Raw genomic sequence first — 19,742 nt, 5'->3', positions numbered from 1 at the left:
ATAAACAAATACCCCCCCCCCCCCCCCCCACCCACCCTACAACATCTAGTGCATCCAAATTTATAGAGATTAAATAAGTGGATAAATAACTAAAAGTTATGATATTGATAGGTAAAGGTATCATTCAACAGGTACAAAGAATAAGACAAGGAGAAAAAAAATAAGAAAGGGAAGAAAGTGGAAGCAGCTTATTTGAAAGTAAAGCTTGAAAATAAGAGGAGGCCGAGCCTGCTGCGCAACATCATGCGTCACCCCTCAGGATCTAATACTTGTGAATTCATGAATTATCAGGGAGGGCTTTAAGTTTGTTTATGAAAGACATAACTGGGTTCCAGGTGGAAAAAAAGAGGTCTTTTGACCCTCGAAGTGTGTATTTGATCTTTTCAAGACTTAAATGGAGCATAAGGTCACGCATCCATAAGGAGGCGCTTGGTGGTTTGGGAGATTTCCAGTGCAGCAAAATCCTTCAGCGGGCAAGTAGAGTTGTAAATGCAATAATGTTCTTATGCTTTTTACTAATCTGTTGGTCAGCTGGTACTATACCGAAGATGGCAGAGTAGGCGCTACGTTGCAAGTTTAAGGATAGTGCCTGTGAAAGAGTCCTAAAGACTGCTGACCAGTAATCCGAGAGGGAAGGACATGACCAGAACATGTGTGTTAATGTGGCCGAGGCAACATGACATTTACTGCAATTCTCATCTGCCTCAGGATAAATTTTGGCCAGCCTAGACTTGGAGAGGTGGGTACGATGAAAGACTTTAAACTGGATTATACCTAGCCTAGCACATGAAGTAGTTCCATTAACTTTCTTCAGAGCTTCGGTCCAGGATTCCTCAGGTATTACATCCCCAAGCTCCTCCTCCCATTTCCCTTTAATTTTATTGAGAGAGGTGACTCCGAGAGATGATATGTTTGAATAGATTCTCGCAATGAAACCTTTTAAATTGGAGGGAATTTGGAGGATGCCATCCATAGCAGTAGGTTGAGGTACATTGGGGAAGTTCGAATTTAGGTTTTGTACAAAAAGTCGGAGCTGGAAATAAGACTTGAGCCGGGGAGGTTGAATTTTTGAGAGGGATAACTAAAGGTAGAGAAAACACCTTTGCTGTAGAGGTCTTTAAATTTGGAGAGGCCAAGTCGTCCTCCGATCTGTTGATCGGAGGACTTACATTTTGATTGATGTGCAAGCAGTCTACCAGCCTTTTCGCCGTGTTCATAGACAAAGCCTCGTGATTTCAACATTATACGTTCTGTCTTTTCGGAAGATAATAAGTCATATTTGGTTTGAAGATCCAGCTTATTTTTATAGAGTTCCGGGGTGGGAGAGGCAGAGTATTGACGATCTATGTCAAATATTGAACTAAGAAGTTGTTCTAGTTCTTGCTTCCTAGCTTTGTTCACCATAGATGTGTAAGAGATAATATCCCCCCTTATTACCACTTTAAGAGTCTGCCACAGCAAAGAGGGGGAGACATTATCCTCGTTGTTGGTTTCTAGGAAGTTATCAATGGCTGTCGAAATCATTTGGCAGAATTCTTTGTTTGTCAGTAGTGCAGTATCCAGTCTCCATGGAGCCCGGTCAGAGGAGCTAAGTGGAAAGGAGAGATCTAATATTACTGGGGCATGGTCAGATTCAATTATGGTGGAATATTCTATATTTTAACAAAGGGGAGCAATATGCTGTCTATAAAAAAAAAATAATCGATTCTGCTATACGAATGGTGAACATGTGGAAAAAAAGAGAATACTTTACTATGATGGAAGCGAAAGCGCCAGGGGTCAAAACATCCAGTTTGGTTCATAAACGATGACAGTGTGTTAGCCATTTTGGAGGGGATTTTAGACTTTGGGCTGGAACGATCAAGGGAAGGGTTTATTGTACAGTTTAGGTCTCCTACAGAAATTAGGGGGTTTAGGTCAGGTATGGATGAGATTACTTTTTCTATGAACTTCTCATCGTCTCAGTTGGGTGCATACACGTTAACCAACAGGACAGGTTTGTGATAGAGGGACCCTGAAACGATAATAAAACGGCCGTGTGGGTCAGATATAATGTCTGTGGCATTAAAAAGTGTTTTTTTGTGAATTATAATTGCTGCGCCACGTGACCTGGAATTGAAACTTGAGTGAAAAATTTGGCCAACCCAAAGCTTTTTTAATCTGATGTGGTCTTTAACCATTAAATGTGTTTCTTGCAAAAAGGCAACTTCACACTTTAAGAGTTTAAGGTGTGCAAATATTCTAGCCCGCTTTACAGGTCCATTCAAACCCTTGACATTCCATGAAATAAATCTTACATTTGTCCCTCCTGTAATCCGATTACTCTTCTGTGTCCTGTTCATGGTCTACTAGATCTATCAGTAATATTTGTAAGAATACATGGTCCGCTGCACCACAGCCCAGCATCCACTCTGAAGAATAGAGAGAGTGCCTCCACTTAAAGATACATAGTAAAATGATAGGAACAAGCAAATAAAACTGTTGAAATGGATTTGAAATCCAGGGATGCACACACCCAACACACTTATAACCCTAACAGAACCCCCAATTACCCAAGATGACAACAGAATATAACAAAGCAAAATAAAATCACTGCCTATGTTTGCCTCCCCAACTGAGGAAAACTGCAGGCTCACCATATCTCCCCTGGTCCTCCGGGAGTGCATCCTGATTAACTCTATTTTCGCTCGGGGTACTCCCAATCATTTTGTGCAAAAGTAATAACATCACTCTTTAAACATATGGTTGATGAAGTTGTCTGGATAAAGAAAAGAAAGGAAAGGAAAAAGGAATTATATTAAGCACACATGGCACTTAGAGCAAAAACAAATATAAAGGGGCTTTAACCTAGCATCAGGTATTAAATTGCTAACTTAAGGGAGAATTCTGAAGTAGTAATATTTACATGCCACACAGATTGTTTCAACACTTGTGCCTAAAATAACCAGGAACAGCAATAAAACACACAAAAAAATTAGTAAATTGGCGCGCAGGTGGTCAAGTGGTTAGAGCGCATGCCATAAACGCAGCCGACCCCGGTTCGATTCCGGCCGGAGGTCCTTTGCTGCATGTCACATCCCCCTCTCTCTCCCATATTTCCAATCTGTCTACTGCTTAATAAAGGTGTCTATGCCAAAAAAATCTTTAAAAAAAAATAAAAATGAGTAAATTGAACAGAAAAGGATACCCGAGTCCACCGAAGAGAGTGAGTGAAAGTATTGTTTGTGTAAAGTCCAGTTAGTTAAGTCCTCAATAATGAGCGTCAACAGTCACAGATGTTTTTATCACTCCTTAATTACCCGGCAGTTGTAAAATTCCTGGACATCTTCAGGTGACTCGAAGGTGAACGTCTGCGCCTCAAAAGTTACCACCAGGCGAGCCGGGTACATCATACCGAACCGGACTCCCTTCTGGAAGAGTGCCCGCTTCACATCGTCATAGGCTGCTCGTTTTCTCGCCAGTGCGGGGCTCAGGTCGGGGTAAAACTTCAAGGTTGTCCCCTGATAGTTCACTACATGGTTCCTGGACCACCGTAGGGCTGCCTCCCTCTGCTGAAAGCGAAGAAAGCACACAACGAATGGTCTTGCTGGTTTCCCCTCTTTTGGTTTTGGGCAAAGTGACCGGTGAGCCCTCTCCAGTTCAGGCGGACTGGTAAACACGTCAGGACCCATACACACCGCCAGGAGCTCAGAAATAAACTTGACCGGGTCCTTGCCATTCTAACTGCCCTCCGGGATGTTCACTATTCTCAAGTTGGATCTGCGTGATCTGTTTTCCATGTCATCTATGCGGTCCCACAGTGTTTGATTCTGGGTTTGGAGAGATTGGATTGTGGCCTCGGCTGTGGTCAGTCGTTCAAAGTTTTCTCCGGCGATGGTTTCCGTGGCTGTGAGGCGGGCCTGGAACGAACCGACCGTATCCCGGAGGGCATCCATGGCTGTCTGAAGTGGCATTAAAGATTGTTGAATCAGCCCAGAGACATAATTTTTCAAACCAGCTCTCTGCTTCGCCAGCTCGGCCACCAGCTGCGGCATGGAGATTGTGTCAGTAGCGTCTCCTCGGACAGGTAGGCTAACGTCAGCATTAGCGTTAGCGCCTTCGCTGTTAACGTTAGCAGGAGCTGCGCTAGCGGCCATGGCCGACAGTTTGCTAGCTATGCTAGGCTGGCTCCTGTCACAACTGGAGTTTGTGTGCCACTTTTCTTATGTTTAGAGAAGCTCATTTCAGGGTCAGAGGTGTCGAAATGACTTTGTAACACGCTGTGACAGTTTGATAGAAAAAAGTCTGATGACTACGTAGAAAATGAAGCAACTGTGATCGGGAGACCCGAAGCGGACGTCTGCTCTCTTACATCATCAACCGGATGTCCCAGAATGTGTATTCTAACAGAGAAAAGAGGGCGGACCCCCTGCTTTCTCTAACAGCTAGTGTTGAAATAACTTCAGTGAGACGCTTCTTGTAGCCTGACATCGTTCTGAGGAAGGTTTGACCCACTGCTCAACGCACAATTCTGTTCTGGGCCCGTATTCACAAAAAATCTTAAGGCTAAAAGTAGCTCCTAACAGGCGAATTTAGGAGCAACTCCTAAAAATATTGGGCGTGTCAGTCGTAACTTTAGGACTCCTAATTGTTGAAAATAAGAGTTATTCACAAAACATTTTAAGCCTAAAAGTAGCACCTAAGTGTGGGAGACCTTAGAAGTAGTCCAGAGGACTCCTAACTCGCTAAGACCTGGTCACAGCCGAATGTTTTGGAGACGCTAAATGACAGAGAATTATTAAAACGATGTCTGATGGACCGCGAAGGGATTGAAGATGTGGTTGAGTTGGTGAGAGACGCAATAACGTCCCCAACCAACCGAAACAATCCAATAACGCCAGAGTTAAAATGTTTGGCAACACACCGGTATTTGGCTACGGGGAAAATGCAGCTCTTCACACAAGACTAGTATTACCTGGAGACCTCAAGAGATTTAGAAATTATCCCACCACGTCCGTAAGCAAAGTCTGTGTTTTAACTCAAATTTACTGACATTATCCCCCGGGTCGATCACACCGGAGCCCTTACTGGAGCAGCACAACTGTTAGAAATGGATATTTTTAATATAATAACTGGTGAGCCTGTTGAAAGATGGAAAAATGTTCCTTACCGCATGCTGCCATGCATGTAATCCATCTAATCATCTTTCAAAATTTCGCTCTTCTGATGAGCCTCCTGAATTTGCACCCAAAATGCTGTCAGAACTTTCATTTATAATTCCCAACGCAGCCTCCATAATTCTCGACCGGGAAAAAGGCAGAAAAAGGTGGAAAACACAAAAAAACCTTAAGAAAAACAAAAAACGACCCCAAATCACAGAGATGCCGATTCACACGGGACTGATATTATCACATGACCTCTGTGTTTGGTGAAATATGGGATAACTTTACAAATTATGGACATGGCAGATTCACACGGGATTAAGATCACAGACGACCTCCGCAATTATTACAAATTACTGGAGGTCCCCAGGTTATACTATTCCCGTGCGAATAGGGCTTTTGTCAATTGGAGAAAGTGAGAGGGAGAGGGGAAAAAGTTGCATTCCATCAATACACAAATTGTCTTTGACATGTTACAATATACTGGACATTGTTGGGAAATGGCCCGGATCAACACACGATTCCCGAATTTTAATGGAGAGTGGTTTGACGCAGCTTTTCGAGCAAATGCTGCTTTTATTGGCAGTTCACATTTTTCATCGCAATCTTCTAAATTGTCATTTTTGTCCGAAGCGTATTTGTTTGGGGGGGGTGGTACTTAATTTTCATCATAAACACATATCTTCATCCACTATCTTTTCATAGGCTTTGTCATGGGCTTGTAGCCATTTTCTTTATTTTCCCTTCATGCATTGCGTAGCCTAAATGACTTTTCAATGGGTTGCCCTGTCACTCAACAGCCAATCACCGTTGTCACCGCTTCTAAGTGCGTCCTTATAAAACGACGTCATCCATAGCAACAGAGAGTTACTTCTAGTTTAGGAGTTCACTGTTTTCATAACTAAAAGTAGGTCTCAGCGGCTTTGTGAATTACTTTTAAGAAACGACTCCTACATAAAAACTTTTAGTCCGATTTAGGAGTCCTCCTAACGTTAAGATAAAAGTCTTTGTGAATACGGGCCCTGGTGTCCAAATAATTCATTTTCAGACTCGTCTGTCCAAAGAACAATATTTCAGACGTCCTGGTCTTTGTCTACGTTCTCTCTGGCACACTTCAGTCTGGCCTTCATGTTTTTCTTAGAGAGCAATGTTTCCTCCCATGAAAGTTAAACGTGTGTAGTCTCCTTCTGGTTGTAGAGGCACTTTGACATCAACAGCAGTAGTAACCCATTTTAGGGTTTTTGGTGACTTCCTTGGCATCTTGCGGTCTGCTCTCAGGGTGAACTTGCTTGGACAACCAGACCTGGGTATGTTGGACTTTGTTTTGAATGTTCTGCACTTGTAGACTTTTCTCCGGACAGTGGAACGCTGACTTCAGATGACTTGAGATCCTTTTAAATCCCTTACCAGACTCATCACTGCTACAATCTTCTCTCTGAAGGCCTCAGGCAGCTCTTTCTATCTCACCATGATGATCACTCTCACTTCAACAGTCAGGAGCACACCAAACTAAATGTCTGAGGTTTAAATAGTTCAAGCCTCCTTCAAAATGCTGAGTAACAATGTTCTAATCATGTGCACCTGATGGGATACACCTGTGTAGGGTTTTCTTGTCTTGATGAAAAGTGTGTAAATGAATCCTAACCTTTCGCCTAATACAAGAATGTTTCTGTCATGACCAACTGACCAAAAACTGAACAAACTAAATATCAGGTGTTCTGTCCAGAAATATTTTCCCTTTGTGTTCTGTAGGTGTCAGATTAACTGGGTCTGGGTCTACTCGGTGCTCTGGAAGGGTAGAAATCAACTACGGGGGCACCTGGGGAACAGTCTGTGGTGACGGATGGGACCTAAACGATGCTCAGGTGGTGTGCAGAGAGATGAACTGTGGTCCAGCAGTACAGGCTCATCAGTCGGCTGTGTTCGGTCAAGGAACTGGACACATCTGGCTCGATGATGTGAGCTGTTCAGGAAGTGAGAGTCATTTAAGTCAGTGTTCACACAGAGGATATGGATCACACAACTGTGGACACCATCAGGATGCTGGTGTGACCTGTTCAGGTGAGAGAACTTTTGGATTCCGTATTTTAAATAAATGGATCCTTTTGTCTTGATTCTAGCAGCTGTGTCACTGTGGCTTGTTGGATGTATTAGAGCTGCTAATAGAGCTGGTGAACACACCCTGCAGCATCATTTCACAACTGAAGAGCACAAAACAAGTGTTACATGTTGTTAACACACTGTGAATGAAACTGTACCATCAGTGAAGTTGATCAAATGTTCTATACTGTGACAAGTCTAATATATCTTGTCTGTGAAAGTGATGAAAAGTGTGTAAATGAATCATAACCTTTGCCAAATGTGTCTAACAAGAATGTTTCTGTGATGACCAACTGACCAAAAAATGAACAAACTAAATATCTAAACAGTTTACAGGTGTTCTGTCCAGGAATAAATTTTCTTTGTGTTCTGCAGGTGTCAGATTAACTGGGTCTGGGTCTACTCAGTGCTATGGAAGGGTAGAAATCTATCACAATGGCTCCTGGGGAACAGTCTGTAGTGACGGATGGGACCTAAACGATGCTCAGGTGGTGTGCAGAGAGGCGAACTGTGGTACAGCATCACATGCTTATAGTAATGCTGCATACGGTCAGGGGACTGGATTCATCTGGCTCGATGATGTGAGCTGTTCAGGAAATGAGAGTCGTCTAAGTCAGTGTTCACACAGAGGATACGGGACACACAACTGTGGACACCATCAGGATGCTGGTGTGACCTGTTCAGGTGAGAGAACTTTTGGATTTAGTATTTTACATAAATGGATCCTTTTGTCTTGATTCTAGCAGCTGTGTCACTGTGGCTTGTTAGATGTATTGGAGCTGTTCAGATATGATGCTGCTAATAGAGCATTAGATAATAGAGTGTTACATGTTGTTAACACACTGTGAATGAAACTGTACCATCAGTGAAGTTGATCAAATGTTCTATACTGTGACAAGTATAATTTACAGTCCTGTGAAAAAATTAGAACACCATTAAATATTCAGGTCTTCATTAGGAAATGTTCACATATTGATGTCTAATCCTGTTTTAATGCATCTCTGGAAAAGAAGCTGATTTAATATCAGGTGAACAACAAATGAACCTTGTTTTACTCATTGAACAAAAGATATCAACAGAATGTGTATTCTAACTGAGGAAAGAGTGAGGACCCCCTGCTTTCTAACAGCTAGTGTTGAAATAACTTCAGTGAGACGCTTCTTGTAGCCGTCCTCCAGTCTGACATCGGTCTGAGGAAGGTTTGACCCACTGCTGAACGCACAATTCTGTTCTGGTGCCCAAATAATTCATTTTCAGACTCGTCTGTCCAAAGAACAATATTCCAGATGTCCAGGGGCCTCATGTACTAAGACTTGTGTGGATATCTTACTGAAACATGGCGTACGCTAGAATCCAGAAACTGTCATACGCACAAAAAAATCAGATGTATCAAAGTGTGCGTACGCATGCATCCAAGCACTTTTCCTTTGTCCCCGTCCACGCCCCCATTTAAATATGCAAATTCATTTAAATAGGGCCTGCACCGGGGATTCCCCTCTCTGCACCATCAGATTCACACCATGAGTAAAGGGAAGAAGCGCAACTTCACCGAGTCTGAGCTCGAAACTCTATTAAATGAAGTCGAGACGCGAAGATCTGTGTTATTTGGTAGCCTCTCGTCAGAGATAAACACCCCAAAAAAGAAATGTGAGTGGGAGCGTGTGTGTGAGGCAGTGAACGCTGTGGGGTCAGAGCAGTGCACACTCACAGAAATCAGAAATCAAAAAAATGGTCCGACGTGAAGGTGAAGCGGAGGATTTCAGCCCACCGCCGAAGTGTGACAATAATAATAATAATAAGTGCTACCGTTAGTGGGAGACAAACAGAAGGACAAAACAACTTCATTACAAGGATTGACAAGACTGATCACACTCATTAATGACTGCAGAAGTGCGCCGTGGCTACTGCAGTGTGACATTTCCAACTTTACGCACGCGTTTTGTTGAAGAAAATCATTCAAGTTCTGTTGAGCAGTTTGCTGTGGTGATGTGTTTATTCAAAGAATACCGGTAAACTGGTGAACCGACGGGCACTGAGCCGGTGAGTCGACCCAGAGCAAATGAAACGGTAGCATTTTATACAGTAAGAACAAAGAACAGGGAAGGGCAGGTTCAAACAAAAGGTAAACAAGAGGTATGCAAAGGGAGGGGGTCTGCTCTTTGGAGAGAGTGAACAGTGGGGGGTGGGGGGACACATTTAACATAGTGATCAAACCAGGTCCAGATGTCTCTTGATCAACTGGTGTTACGCAAATGTGTATCTGGAGACAGACAGAAATCACCATTTTGGTGTATTTTCTTCCTCAGTTTATTGACACAAATACTGAACACAAGGAGACAATAAAGGGCTTGTTAAATAGCTCTGCCGCTCTATTTTCACCAGGGAAAAACAAATACACACATTTGAATGCACGTGCCCAAACGGGCTTTGTGCTGGTTTACATTCGGGGCGCAATTAAACGGATAAATTATTTACTCACCGAGAAGCCACCCATCGCGCACCGTGCCAGCCTCCAGCCAGTTACCAACCCTGCTATTGGTAAGAATGAACGAGTCATGCGTTGAACCAGGCCACCTTGCCACGATATTGGTGAGCTGCAATTGCGCATCACATTTTATTTGAACATTAATTGAATGAAAAGGTTTCCTGTTGACAAAAACAAATTCATCCTGTGATGTGCTTTTTTGGCAACATGTGTGCATTCAATAGCCTCGATTACATTAAGGAAACCGACTCTTGCTGCAAATTGCGCTTTAATGTTGGCCTGTTCAACAGCATTGTATGGGAACTTGATGTACCTGGATGACATTCTTATGATCCCGTCCCACGCAGCTGGCATGGCTCGGCTCAGAGTGGACTGGCACACTCCTGACCGGCCGGCCAGTTCCCTCTGGAAGGCTCCTGTTGCCAGAAATCCCAGAGTGGTCAGCACCTGTGTGGGCACGGACAACCCCGGGCTCCTGGCTGTGTGTCGTTGTAGGGCCGGCCGCAGCTCTGCGCACAGCTCCAGTAACACTGGCCTCGGCAACCTGAAACGACTCATGAGCCAGTTGTCGTCATTGTCGTTTCCCAGCATCACCTCCAAGTGTCGCCAAAGGAACAATAGCTATAGAAACGTGCGTACACCAGCCATGAAGCTGGCGTGGGGCACCGCACATTTCCACGGTCATTTCACTTTTGATACATCTGAACGTTGGGGTGGAAAATGACGTACGCCACGTTTTTGTGCGTACGCAACATTGATACATGAGGCACCTGGTCTTTGTCTACGTTCTCTCTGGCACACTTCAGTCTGGCCTTCATGTTTTTCTTAGAGAGCAATGTTTCCTCCCATGAAAGTTAAACGTGTGTAGTCTCCTTCTGGTTGTAGAGGCACTTTGACATCAACAGCAGTAGTAACCCATTTTAGGGTTTTTGGTGACTTCCTTGGCATCTTGCGGTCTGCTCTCAGGGTGAACTTGCTTGGACAACCAGACCTGGGTATGTTGGACTTTGTTTTGAATGTCCTGCACTTGTAGACTTTTCTCCGGACAGTGGAACGCTGACTTCAGATGACTTGAGATCCTTTTAAATCCCTTACCAGACTCATCACTGCTACAATCTTCTCTCTGAAGGCCTCAGGCAGCTCTTTCTATCTCACCATGATGATCACTCTCACTTCAACAGTCAGGAGCACACCAAACTAAATGTCTGAGGTTTAAATAGTTCAAGCCTCCTTCAAAATGCTGAGTAACAATGTTCTAATCATGTGCACCTGATGGGATACACCTGTGTAGGGTTTTCTTGTCTTGATGAAAAGTGTGTAAATGAATCATAACTTTTGCCAAATACAAGAATGTTTCTGTCATGACCAACTGACCAAAAACTGAACAAACTAAATATCAGGTGTTCTGTCCAGAAATATTTTCCCTTTGTGTTCTGTAGGTGTCAGATTAACTGGGTCTGGGTCTACTCGGTGCTCTGGAAGGGTAGAAATCATCTACAGTGGCATCTGGGGAACAGTCTGTGGTGACGGATGGGACCTAAACGATGCTCAGGTGGTGTGCAGAGAGATGAACTGTGGTCCAGCAGTACAGGCTCATCAGTCGGCTGTGTTTGGTCAAGGAACTGGTCAAATCTGGCTCGATGATGTGAGCTGTTCAGGAAGTGAGAGTCATTTAAGTCAGTGTTCACACAGAGGATATGGATCACACAACTGTGGACACCATCAGGATGCTGGTGTGACCTGTTCAGGTGAGAGAACTTTTGGATTCAGTATTTTACATAAATGGATCCTTTTGTCTTGATTCTAGCAGCTGTGTCACTGTGGCTTGTTGGATGTATTAGAGCTGCTAATAGAGCTGGTGAACACACCCTGCAGCATCATTTCACAACTGAAGAGCACAAAACAAGTGTTACATGTTGTTAACACACTGTGAATGAAACTGTACCATCAGTGAAGTTGATCAAATGTTCTGTGACAAGTCTAATATATCTTTTAGGGCTGGGCGATATGGCCTTTTACTAATATCCCGATATTTTTAGGCCATGTCACGATACACAATATATATCTGGATATTTTCCCTTAGCCTTGAATTAACACTTTGATGCATACAATCAGCCAGTATGATGATTCTACGTGTCTACATTAAAACATTGTTCATACTGCATTAATATATGCTGATTTCACGGATTAAAGAAAAGAAAAAAACTTTTGACTGAAATGTTTTTTCGAGCTGTAGCCAAGTCATATTCCCAATTTATAATTTGTGAAACATGTTACTTGACATGTGCTAAAAGAATAAGATAAGATTCACAGCCTCACCACACACCATGCTCTCTAATGCAGACATCACGTTTACATATTTGACCAACAGTGTTTTACAGGATGATCGGAACAGCTGTTCTATTCACACTTGAAATGTTTTTTGTCTTTTCAATGTAATTTTCAATCTATAAAATCAAACTGTACCTTTTTTTTGCCCCCCAAGCTTCTATCAAGATTTACTCTTTCAAATAATCAACCATCTAGGGAACCTTATTAGTACGCTATTTTTCTTCTTCTTCTCATCATCATTATCAATTATTATTATTATTATTATTATTATTATTATTATTATTATTATTATTATTATTATTATTGATAATGATAATAATAATGTTTAAAGTGAGCCTCTTATTGTTTAACATAAAAATACATCATACAAACAGCAACTTTTGCAGCCTTGTCAGTCTGATGGAAAGTTATCACCTTTCTGTCATCACTAACATGCTGTTAGTAATCAAAGAAGCTCTGAGGCTTTACATTTGTTCTGTATGTTATAATACAAGATTTCAGCATTGAGCTACAATCAGGCTACATTCATGATTTTGTACAGTCAAACTAACCAAAAACTTCTTATTGATCATTATAAAGTTTCAGGGCGTTCCTGTAACCATGGTAACTGGCGGTGCCAGAGGGGAGAGACGCTGAAGCCGTTTACACAGATACACTGCAGACAAAGTCCAGACTATAGTTGTTATTTCACACATGTAGCACACAACAGGAGACTCTCCGTGTCAGACGAGTTCTCACGTGTTGACTAAACTCAAAAACTAATTGATAACGTAGCAGCGCGACGAGTCCTTGCTAGCTGAGCAGCTAAACGTTAGCGCTGCTCCGTGTTTAGATCCCGCCCTGTGTGGGTCACTGCACTGTCATTGGTCAGGCAGCACACGCAGTTAACGATACCATTGGCTGTAGAGTGTGACAATCTGTCAATAAAGATCAGCCAACACTTGTTCACCTCCGATCTACATCGATCTCATAAGTCGCCTCTGTGAAGTTTGAATGACGGAAATCCGTCGTAGCGACGGAGAACTTTAATCCATGCATACTTTACGTCCTCCCTCTTGTACCCAAACCACCGCCAGATGATGGATCCTGCGTTGTTTTTCTTGGGAATTCATTCTCCCTCCATTTTTCATAGCACCTGCTGCTGCCACTACCTGAGATCTCTGCTGCTACATGCTGCCGGGCGTATGACGTTGCACGCACGACAGAATGTGATGTACGTAACTAGGTGCGTTTGTTTCATCTCTCTGTGCGGAGAGAAGAGAGAGAGTGAGAAATACCTGTAGTTCAGTGCCCGCGACTAAAAGCAACTGCGTGACAATTGAATGTATACTCGAATATTCACGATATAGTCATTTTCTACATCCCACAGAGAACAAGCCGCGATACATTGAGTATATTCGATATATCGCCCAACCCTAATATCTTGTCTGTGGAAGTGATGAAAAGTGTGTAAATGAATCATAACCTTTGCCAAATGTGTCTTATAAGAATGTTTCTGTCCTGACCAACTGACCAAAAAATGAACAAACTAAATATATAAACAGTTTACAGGTGTTCTGTCCAGAAATAATCTCCCTTTGTGTTCTGTAGGTGTCAGATTAACTGGGTCTGGGTCTACTCAGTGCTCTGGAAGGGTAGAAATCTATCACAGTGGCTCCTGGGGAACAGTCTGTGGTGACGGATGGGACCTAAATGATGCTCAGGTGGTGTGCAGAGAGATGAACTGTGGTACAGCACTGAGTGCTCAGTCGGTCCAGTTTAGTGAAGGAACTGGACCAATCTGGCTCGATGATGTGGTCTGCTCAGGAAATGAGAGTTATTTAACTCAGTGTTCGCACAGAGGATTTGGGAAACACAACTGTACCCACAGTCAGGATGCCGGTGTGACCTGTTCAGGTGACGAGTATTCTGATCCCTCATCTGATCAACATCATGTTGTAATAATAATAATCATAATAACTGCCTGACTGACTGTCTGAAGGGCCACAATGCAAAGTGTAATATAATGCTGGGAGGCAGAACAGTTTACATCTTCATCATCTGAAAAACCTGCTTTCAAAAGCACACTGACACAATATTCATGTCTCCATAATGTTTAGCTGATGTTGGGAAAACCCCCAACTGGGCCGATAAAGCAAGTTTGTTTATGTTTAATCATAATAATATGTAAACACGTCTCCGCCTGATCTCTGTGGTGTTTGTTTCAGCGATCCTATCAAAGCCCAAAATCTCTATGATTCCTGCTGCTCCCGTCACCTGGGGTCAGAATGTCAGCATCACTTGCTCGATCTCGACGCAGCTTTCAGGAGTAACATTCATCCTGCAGAAAACCTCCAGCTCATTCAGAACCACCCAGACATCAAGTACCAACTCTGCTATCTTCAATATCCCTAAAGTGGACTTTGATAAAGCGGGATGGTACCGGTGTCAGTACCAGACCAACATCTCAAGTCAGTCTTTCAACTCAAGTGTGAGCGACTCTGTCAGACTCTCAGTTACGGGTAAGACAAACATTTCCTGGAGTTATGTCTCTTTCACTTGTGATTAAAAGGGAAGCAGACGATTAAGAATTCAAAATAAGTTCAGTGCAGCTCAGTAGTAACACATTTATAGAAGCTGCATGAATCCAGCTGGTGAGGGAATTAAAAAGAATTATGTAAAAATCAAAAAACTAGATGACTTCAGATTAAATCAGTAAGTTATGAACTTCCTTTAAAAGCTTCAGTGAAGCTGTGATTTGACAGATGAAAACAATATGTTGTTACAGCCAGGGCCTAGGGGAAACCCTGGCGCAACAAGAAATTGAGACTCCCCTCTTCCTGTTCCCCAAACACCACCAGCAGCGAACGTTTTAACAAAGTTTTATTCAAAACAAACACATTCTCAACAAGCATGCATGCTGGCAGTCTGGGTCAATGGAGGAGAGTCCCCAGGAACTGGCAGTTTGCCTTTAAACTCTGGTTGTCAGACAGGAACCAATCAGCTCCCAGGGCAACCTGCAACCACTCAAACACACCTGCACCCAATCACACACACACACACTCTCACTCAGGTAAAAAGAGGGTTATTAAAAGACAGACAAACATTTGACCTCTAGGGTCGTAACACCTCCCCCCTTAAAACTGAACATTTCTCCCCTAAAGAAATGTTCAAGTTAATGCAGTCAGGTTTTGAGCAATCATAAATCTGTTCCCCCTTAAAACCAATCTACATAAAAACACTTCTGCACAGGACCAAAATCAAGTCCGTGGGTGCCACCCCCACAAACAAAATGGCCACCACCATGAGGAGAGAACACAAAAAGCAAATGCACCAACTGTGGTAACAGACACACACACCAAAACAGCAACAGGTGCCCAACACAACAGTGGAGTGCAACAGCCACCACACAAAGGCATCACTGTGTAGTCAACACTACACACAAATGTTGCCAGCTTACACCTAAGCTGCAACCACAAGTGACCCAACAAAAGTGAACTGCCACACCCAAAATGGACACCTTGTGATCTCAGACCACATGTTACTATATCATGGAGTGTAACAAAGAGACAAAAGTGACCAGACAAACTGGGAAGCCACATCCACCACTCAAGATCCACTGATCTGGGGAGTGACACCATGCCAATCATACTAATGAATACACTAAATCAGTAACACCTATTTGACCACACCAAAAGTGGACTGCAACAACCACATACAAAAAGGCATCACTCTGTAGTCACCACTACACAAAATGTTGCCAGCTTACACTTAAGCTGCAACCACAAGTGACCCAACAAAAGTGGAGTCCAGTTCCACAACCAAAAGGTCACAAAAAGTTACTGCACACAAGTATTAATTAGGGCCACACATCACAACGTGACCAACACAAAAGCAGCCATCTCACACAAAACCATGTTGCTGTGCAAATTATAAACGAAGGGAAACAAACTGCAGAGATACCCCAACTTTACCTGCCTATAAAAGGTGGCTAACTCACCTAGCTAGTCTTCAGTGGCTTGCCGAGCTCGAGGCGTCTTTAAACGCTGAACTCAGTGAATCACCGAAGACCAGGAATCTAGTCAACTGCGAATCACTGAAGCGTACCCCCACCCAGGATTACCACCAAAAATAAGAAAGGCAAAATAACAAACATGGCATATCCTTGAAAATGCCCGGCAGCTTTCTGGTTAGGGTGCTCAGTCAGAAACACAACATGCAGCAACAACAACTTAACAAAAAAGATGACCACTACACTTAACTAAAGGCCACTTACACAAACAAACTAAACCAAACCAAATCTACCTCACCTCATGGACATTCAGATCCCGGACGAGCCCCCAGTTGTTACAGCCAGGGCCTAGGGGAAACCCTGGCGCAACAAGAAATTGAGACTCCCCTCTTCCTGTTCCCCAAACACCACCAGCAGCGAACGTTTTAACAAAGTTTTATTCAAAACAAACACATTCTCAACAAGCATGCATGCTGGCAGTCTGGGTCAATGGAGGAGAGTCCCCAGGAACTGGCAGCTTGCCTTTAAACTCTTGTTGTCAGACAGGAACCAATCAGCTCCCAGGGCAACCTGCAACCACTCAAACACACCTGCACCCAATCACACACACACACACTCTCACTCAGGTAAAAAGAGGGTTATTAAAAGACAGACAAACATTTGACCTCTAGGGTCGTAACAATGTCATTAACACAAGTTTTTATTTAAGATAAGAAATTAATCAGCAACCTTGGACTTCTGCCTTATTCGTCAACTTGGTTTTCAAAACTACTGTTTGATTTTGATTTTGATTTTCAGGATTGTATAGTTTGAGAAGGTGTTTTAAAATCAGCTCTGACTGAATAATAAGTCAGGGAGGTTTTCATCAGCTTCATCTCGTCGTCCCTTCTGTGCTCAGTGCCACTGCAGCAGCCCAACAGCTCCCTGACGTCTCCCAACAGACAGCTGGTCTTTGGTCCTCGAGACGCAGAGGTCACCAGGGGTTCCAGCTTCGTCATCAGCTGCTCCAGTCCCAACGACTATCCTGGAGGGGTTTACCATCTCATCTTCTCTGGCTCGCGCATCAACACCAAGCCAGCAGTCAACCGCTTAGCCTCCTTCAGCTTCCCTGAAGCTGACTTCCAACACCGAGGCAAATACAGCTGTGTGTATGAAGTCACACTGTCCTCGAGGAAATTCAATTCTACTGAATCAGCACCAATTACTGTTGTCATGAAAGGTACGTATACTGGAGCACTTTTACATTTCATGATAAACTGTTGAATGAAACAAAGTCCAACTCATTACTCCCAGAATGTATCTCAGGCTTGACCTCTTTATCGTCCCACCACACAAACAAGTGTTGATACATATAATACAATCACATAGAGACGGAACAGGACAGAAGCACACGAGAGACGGACAGACACAGGAAAACACCAACAGTACCGACCACGGTCCACTGAGGACCAGGAGCGGGAACATCTGCACCACCTTATGTTGTTGTGTACATTATCACACTATTATGTCATATAGTTTAATGAAGTTATGAGATAAAATAAATGCACAGTAGGCCATACAGTATATGATCCTATCCCTAAAGATAACTTGAAGGGTATGTCCACCATTTTCATCCAGTACAGAGTGTTTGTACTGCTTCACATGTGACTAAAGTAGCTTATCACTCCAGAGGAAGCTGATATCTGATGTCACACAGTGGCTGCGCTGCATTGTGGGTAATATAGGGTGAAGGAAGAACAATGTGTGGAATAGAAAATGTAATATCTCTCTATATATATCTAATATATCTGTTCAATATTCAGTATTTACAGAAACCCGGAAGCAGATAGTGAGGGTGGTGCTGAAAACGGACTCCTCTGTTGATATGGAGCAGCAGAAGGAGAACATCTTGGAGGAGGTAATTATATTTGAGCATTAAAAAAGAAATGGTGAATTTAAAGCTGAGTTATTGTAGAACTGTTTGTTTTTGTTATATATAGAAAATCTCTCACATCCCACCAGAAATCAATACGTGTCGGGCGCTGACCAACAAACATCTGTGGTCGCTGCAGTCGTTCAGTTTGGCCCATATGACATAAGTGGACAGGCTACCTGTCTGTCTACCTGCGTACCTGTCTGTCTGTCTACGTACCTGTCTGTCTACACACCTGTCTGTCTGCGTACCTGTCTGCCTACACCTGTCTGTCTGCGTACCTGTCTGTCTGTCTGCGTACCTGTCTGTCTGTCTGCGTACCTGTCTGTCTGTCTGCGTACCTGTCTGTCTGCGTACCTGACTGTCTGCGTACCTGTCTGTCTGTCTGCGTACTGTCTGTCTGCGTACCTGACTGTCTGCGTACCTGACTGTCTGCGTACCTGTCTCTCTGTCTGCATACCTGACTGTCTGCGTACTGTCTGTCTGCGTACCTGTCTGTCTGTCTGCGTACCTGTCTGTCTGCGTACCTGTCTGTCTGCATACCTGTCTGTCTGCGTACCTGTCTGTCTCTCTGCCTACCTGTCTGCCCTTGCACTCATTGTGCATGTGTGCAGTCTTCCTCAGGGCTCGTGGAGTTACTGCTGAAGCTTTTAGTGAGCCAGTAAAACATCTATTCTCTCATTCTTCTGGTGGAATCTGACTACATATATGAAAATATTTGCCTCTGAGCTTCTCTTTACCAACTCATGAAAAAAGTGGGTGAATGGAATTTGATTTGTCGAGCTCACACTTCTGAGAACTTCTGTTAAAAATACAACAGCGAGTCTTTTTTCTAGAAACTGTGTGAAGAACGTGTACAGGTGAACATTAATCTTTGACTCTTACAAACTTCTGACTTTTTAAGATGGAGCTAAAAGACACATTTCAATCAACTGGAGAAAAAAAAGATGTTTGTGTTTGACAGTTCAACCAGAGACTGAAGGAACGCGGCCTGAGTCAAGACGTCAAACTGAGCTGGGTGACGCAGCCTGACGGGAAGGTCTTCTACAAGGAGAAGAAGAAGGAGGAGGAGGAGAGAAGCTGTGGTGGATGTCCTACAAAACCATGACACTGAGAGAAACAGAGCGACAGAAGTTTGATCGTCTGTATCTGAGATCATATCTGAAGTATCAATCTTAAGTTTCATTATTAAGTGTAAGTAGTTTCATTATGTAGTTTAATTATAAAGTGCTTTAATGTTTCATGGTTATATTGTGTCACTGTTTTATGTCACTCAGAATTTTTGCTTGTTAGGGAGTGATATATAATCATTACAATCACTGGGACTAAAAAAGTATGGTGGCCCAGAAGGTCAAAACACAACATTTCAGAAAACATTACAGTGTTTGAGAAAATGCAACATTCCACCAGACAGAACCTATTTGGACATGTAGTTAAAGGCCAGCTACAAAACAATATCTCTGTACATTGTGTTGTTTTTATGTATTATTTTATTGCTTTGATGTAAAGCACTTTGGGTACCGTCTGGATATTGTAAAGTGCTATACAAATAAAATTTGATTGATTGATTTCCTCAGCTTGACTTGGTGTCAGACAGGAAGCTGAAAGCATCACATCGCTCTGTGGACGCACAGACGGATTACAGGAAACACAGCTGCCATGTTTCTGAAATGCTGTTGTGTGTTCTGAAATATCATGTTTCCGAATGATGGGTTGTGAGAGGAGTGAACGACATCATGGTCCTGCAAATAAACTAAAGGCATCAGCATGGAAAGAACAGTC

General features: G+C 43.1%; 1 protein-coding gene across 6 annotated transcripts in view; it reads left to right on the top strand.

Annotated features, from left to right (window-relative positions):
• LOC115569041 (deleted in malignant brain tumors 1 protein-like) overlaps positions 1-19,742 on the top strand; it is a 24,948-nt gene extending 5,206 nt beyond the window's left edge. For 3 of the 6 annotated variants that reach the window (XM_030396910.1, XM_030396907.1, XM_030396905.1), the window contains 8 exons: positions 6,894-7,202; positions 7,617-7,925; positions 11,166-11,474; positions 13,648-13,953; positions 14,265-14,558; positions 16,947-17,267; positions 17,851-17,945; positions 18,925-19,742. In XM_030396910.1, coding sequence (XP_030252770.1) covers positions 6,894-7,202; positions 7,617-7,925; positions 11,166-11,474; positions 13,648-13,953; positions 14,265-14,558; positions 16,947-17,267; positions 17,851-17,945; positions 18,925-19,068 — 2,087 coding nt within the window. In that variant the 3' untranslated portion in view covers positions 19,069-19,742. The remainder of the gene's footprint in view (positions 1-6,893; positions 7,203-7,616; positions 7,926-11,165; positions 11,475-13,647; positions 13,954-14,264; positions 14,559-16,946; positions 17,268-17,850; positions 17,946-18,924) is intronic. The other 3 variants (XM_030396906.1, XM_030396909.1, XM_030396908.1) reach the window with 3 other exon arrangements.

This window comes from Sparus aurata, chromosome 18 (genome assembly GCF_900880675.1).
Source record: "Sparus aurata chromosome 18, fSpaAur1.1, whole genome shotgun sequence".
Taxonomy (NCBI): Eukaryota; Metazoa; Chordata; class Actinopteri; order Spariformes; family Sparidae; genus Sparus; species Sparus aurata.
This window is presented reverse-complemented; position numbering and strand designations above follow the sequence as displayed.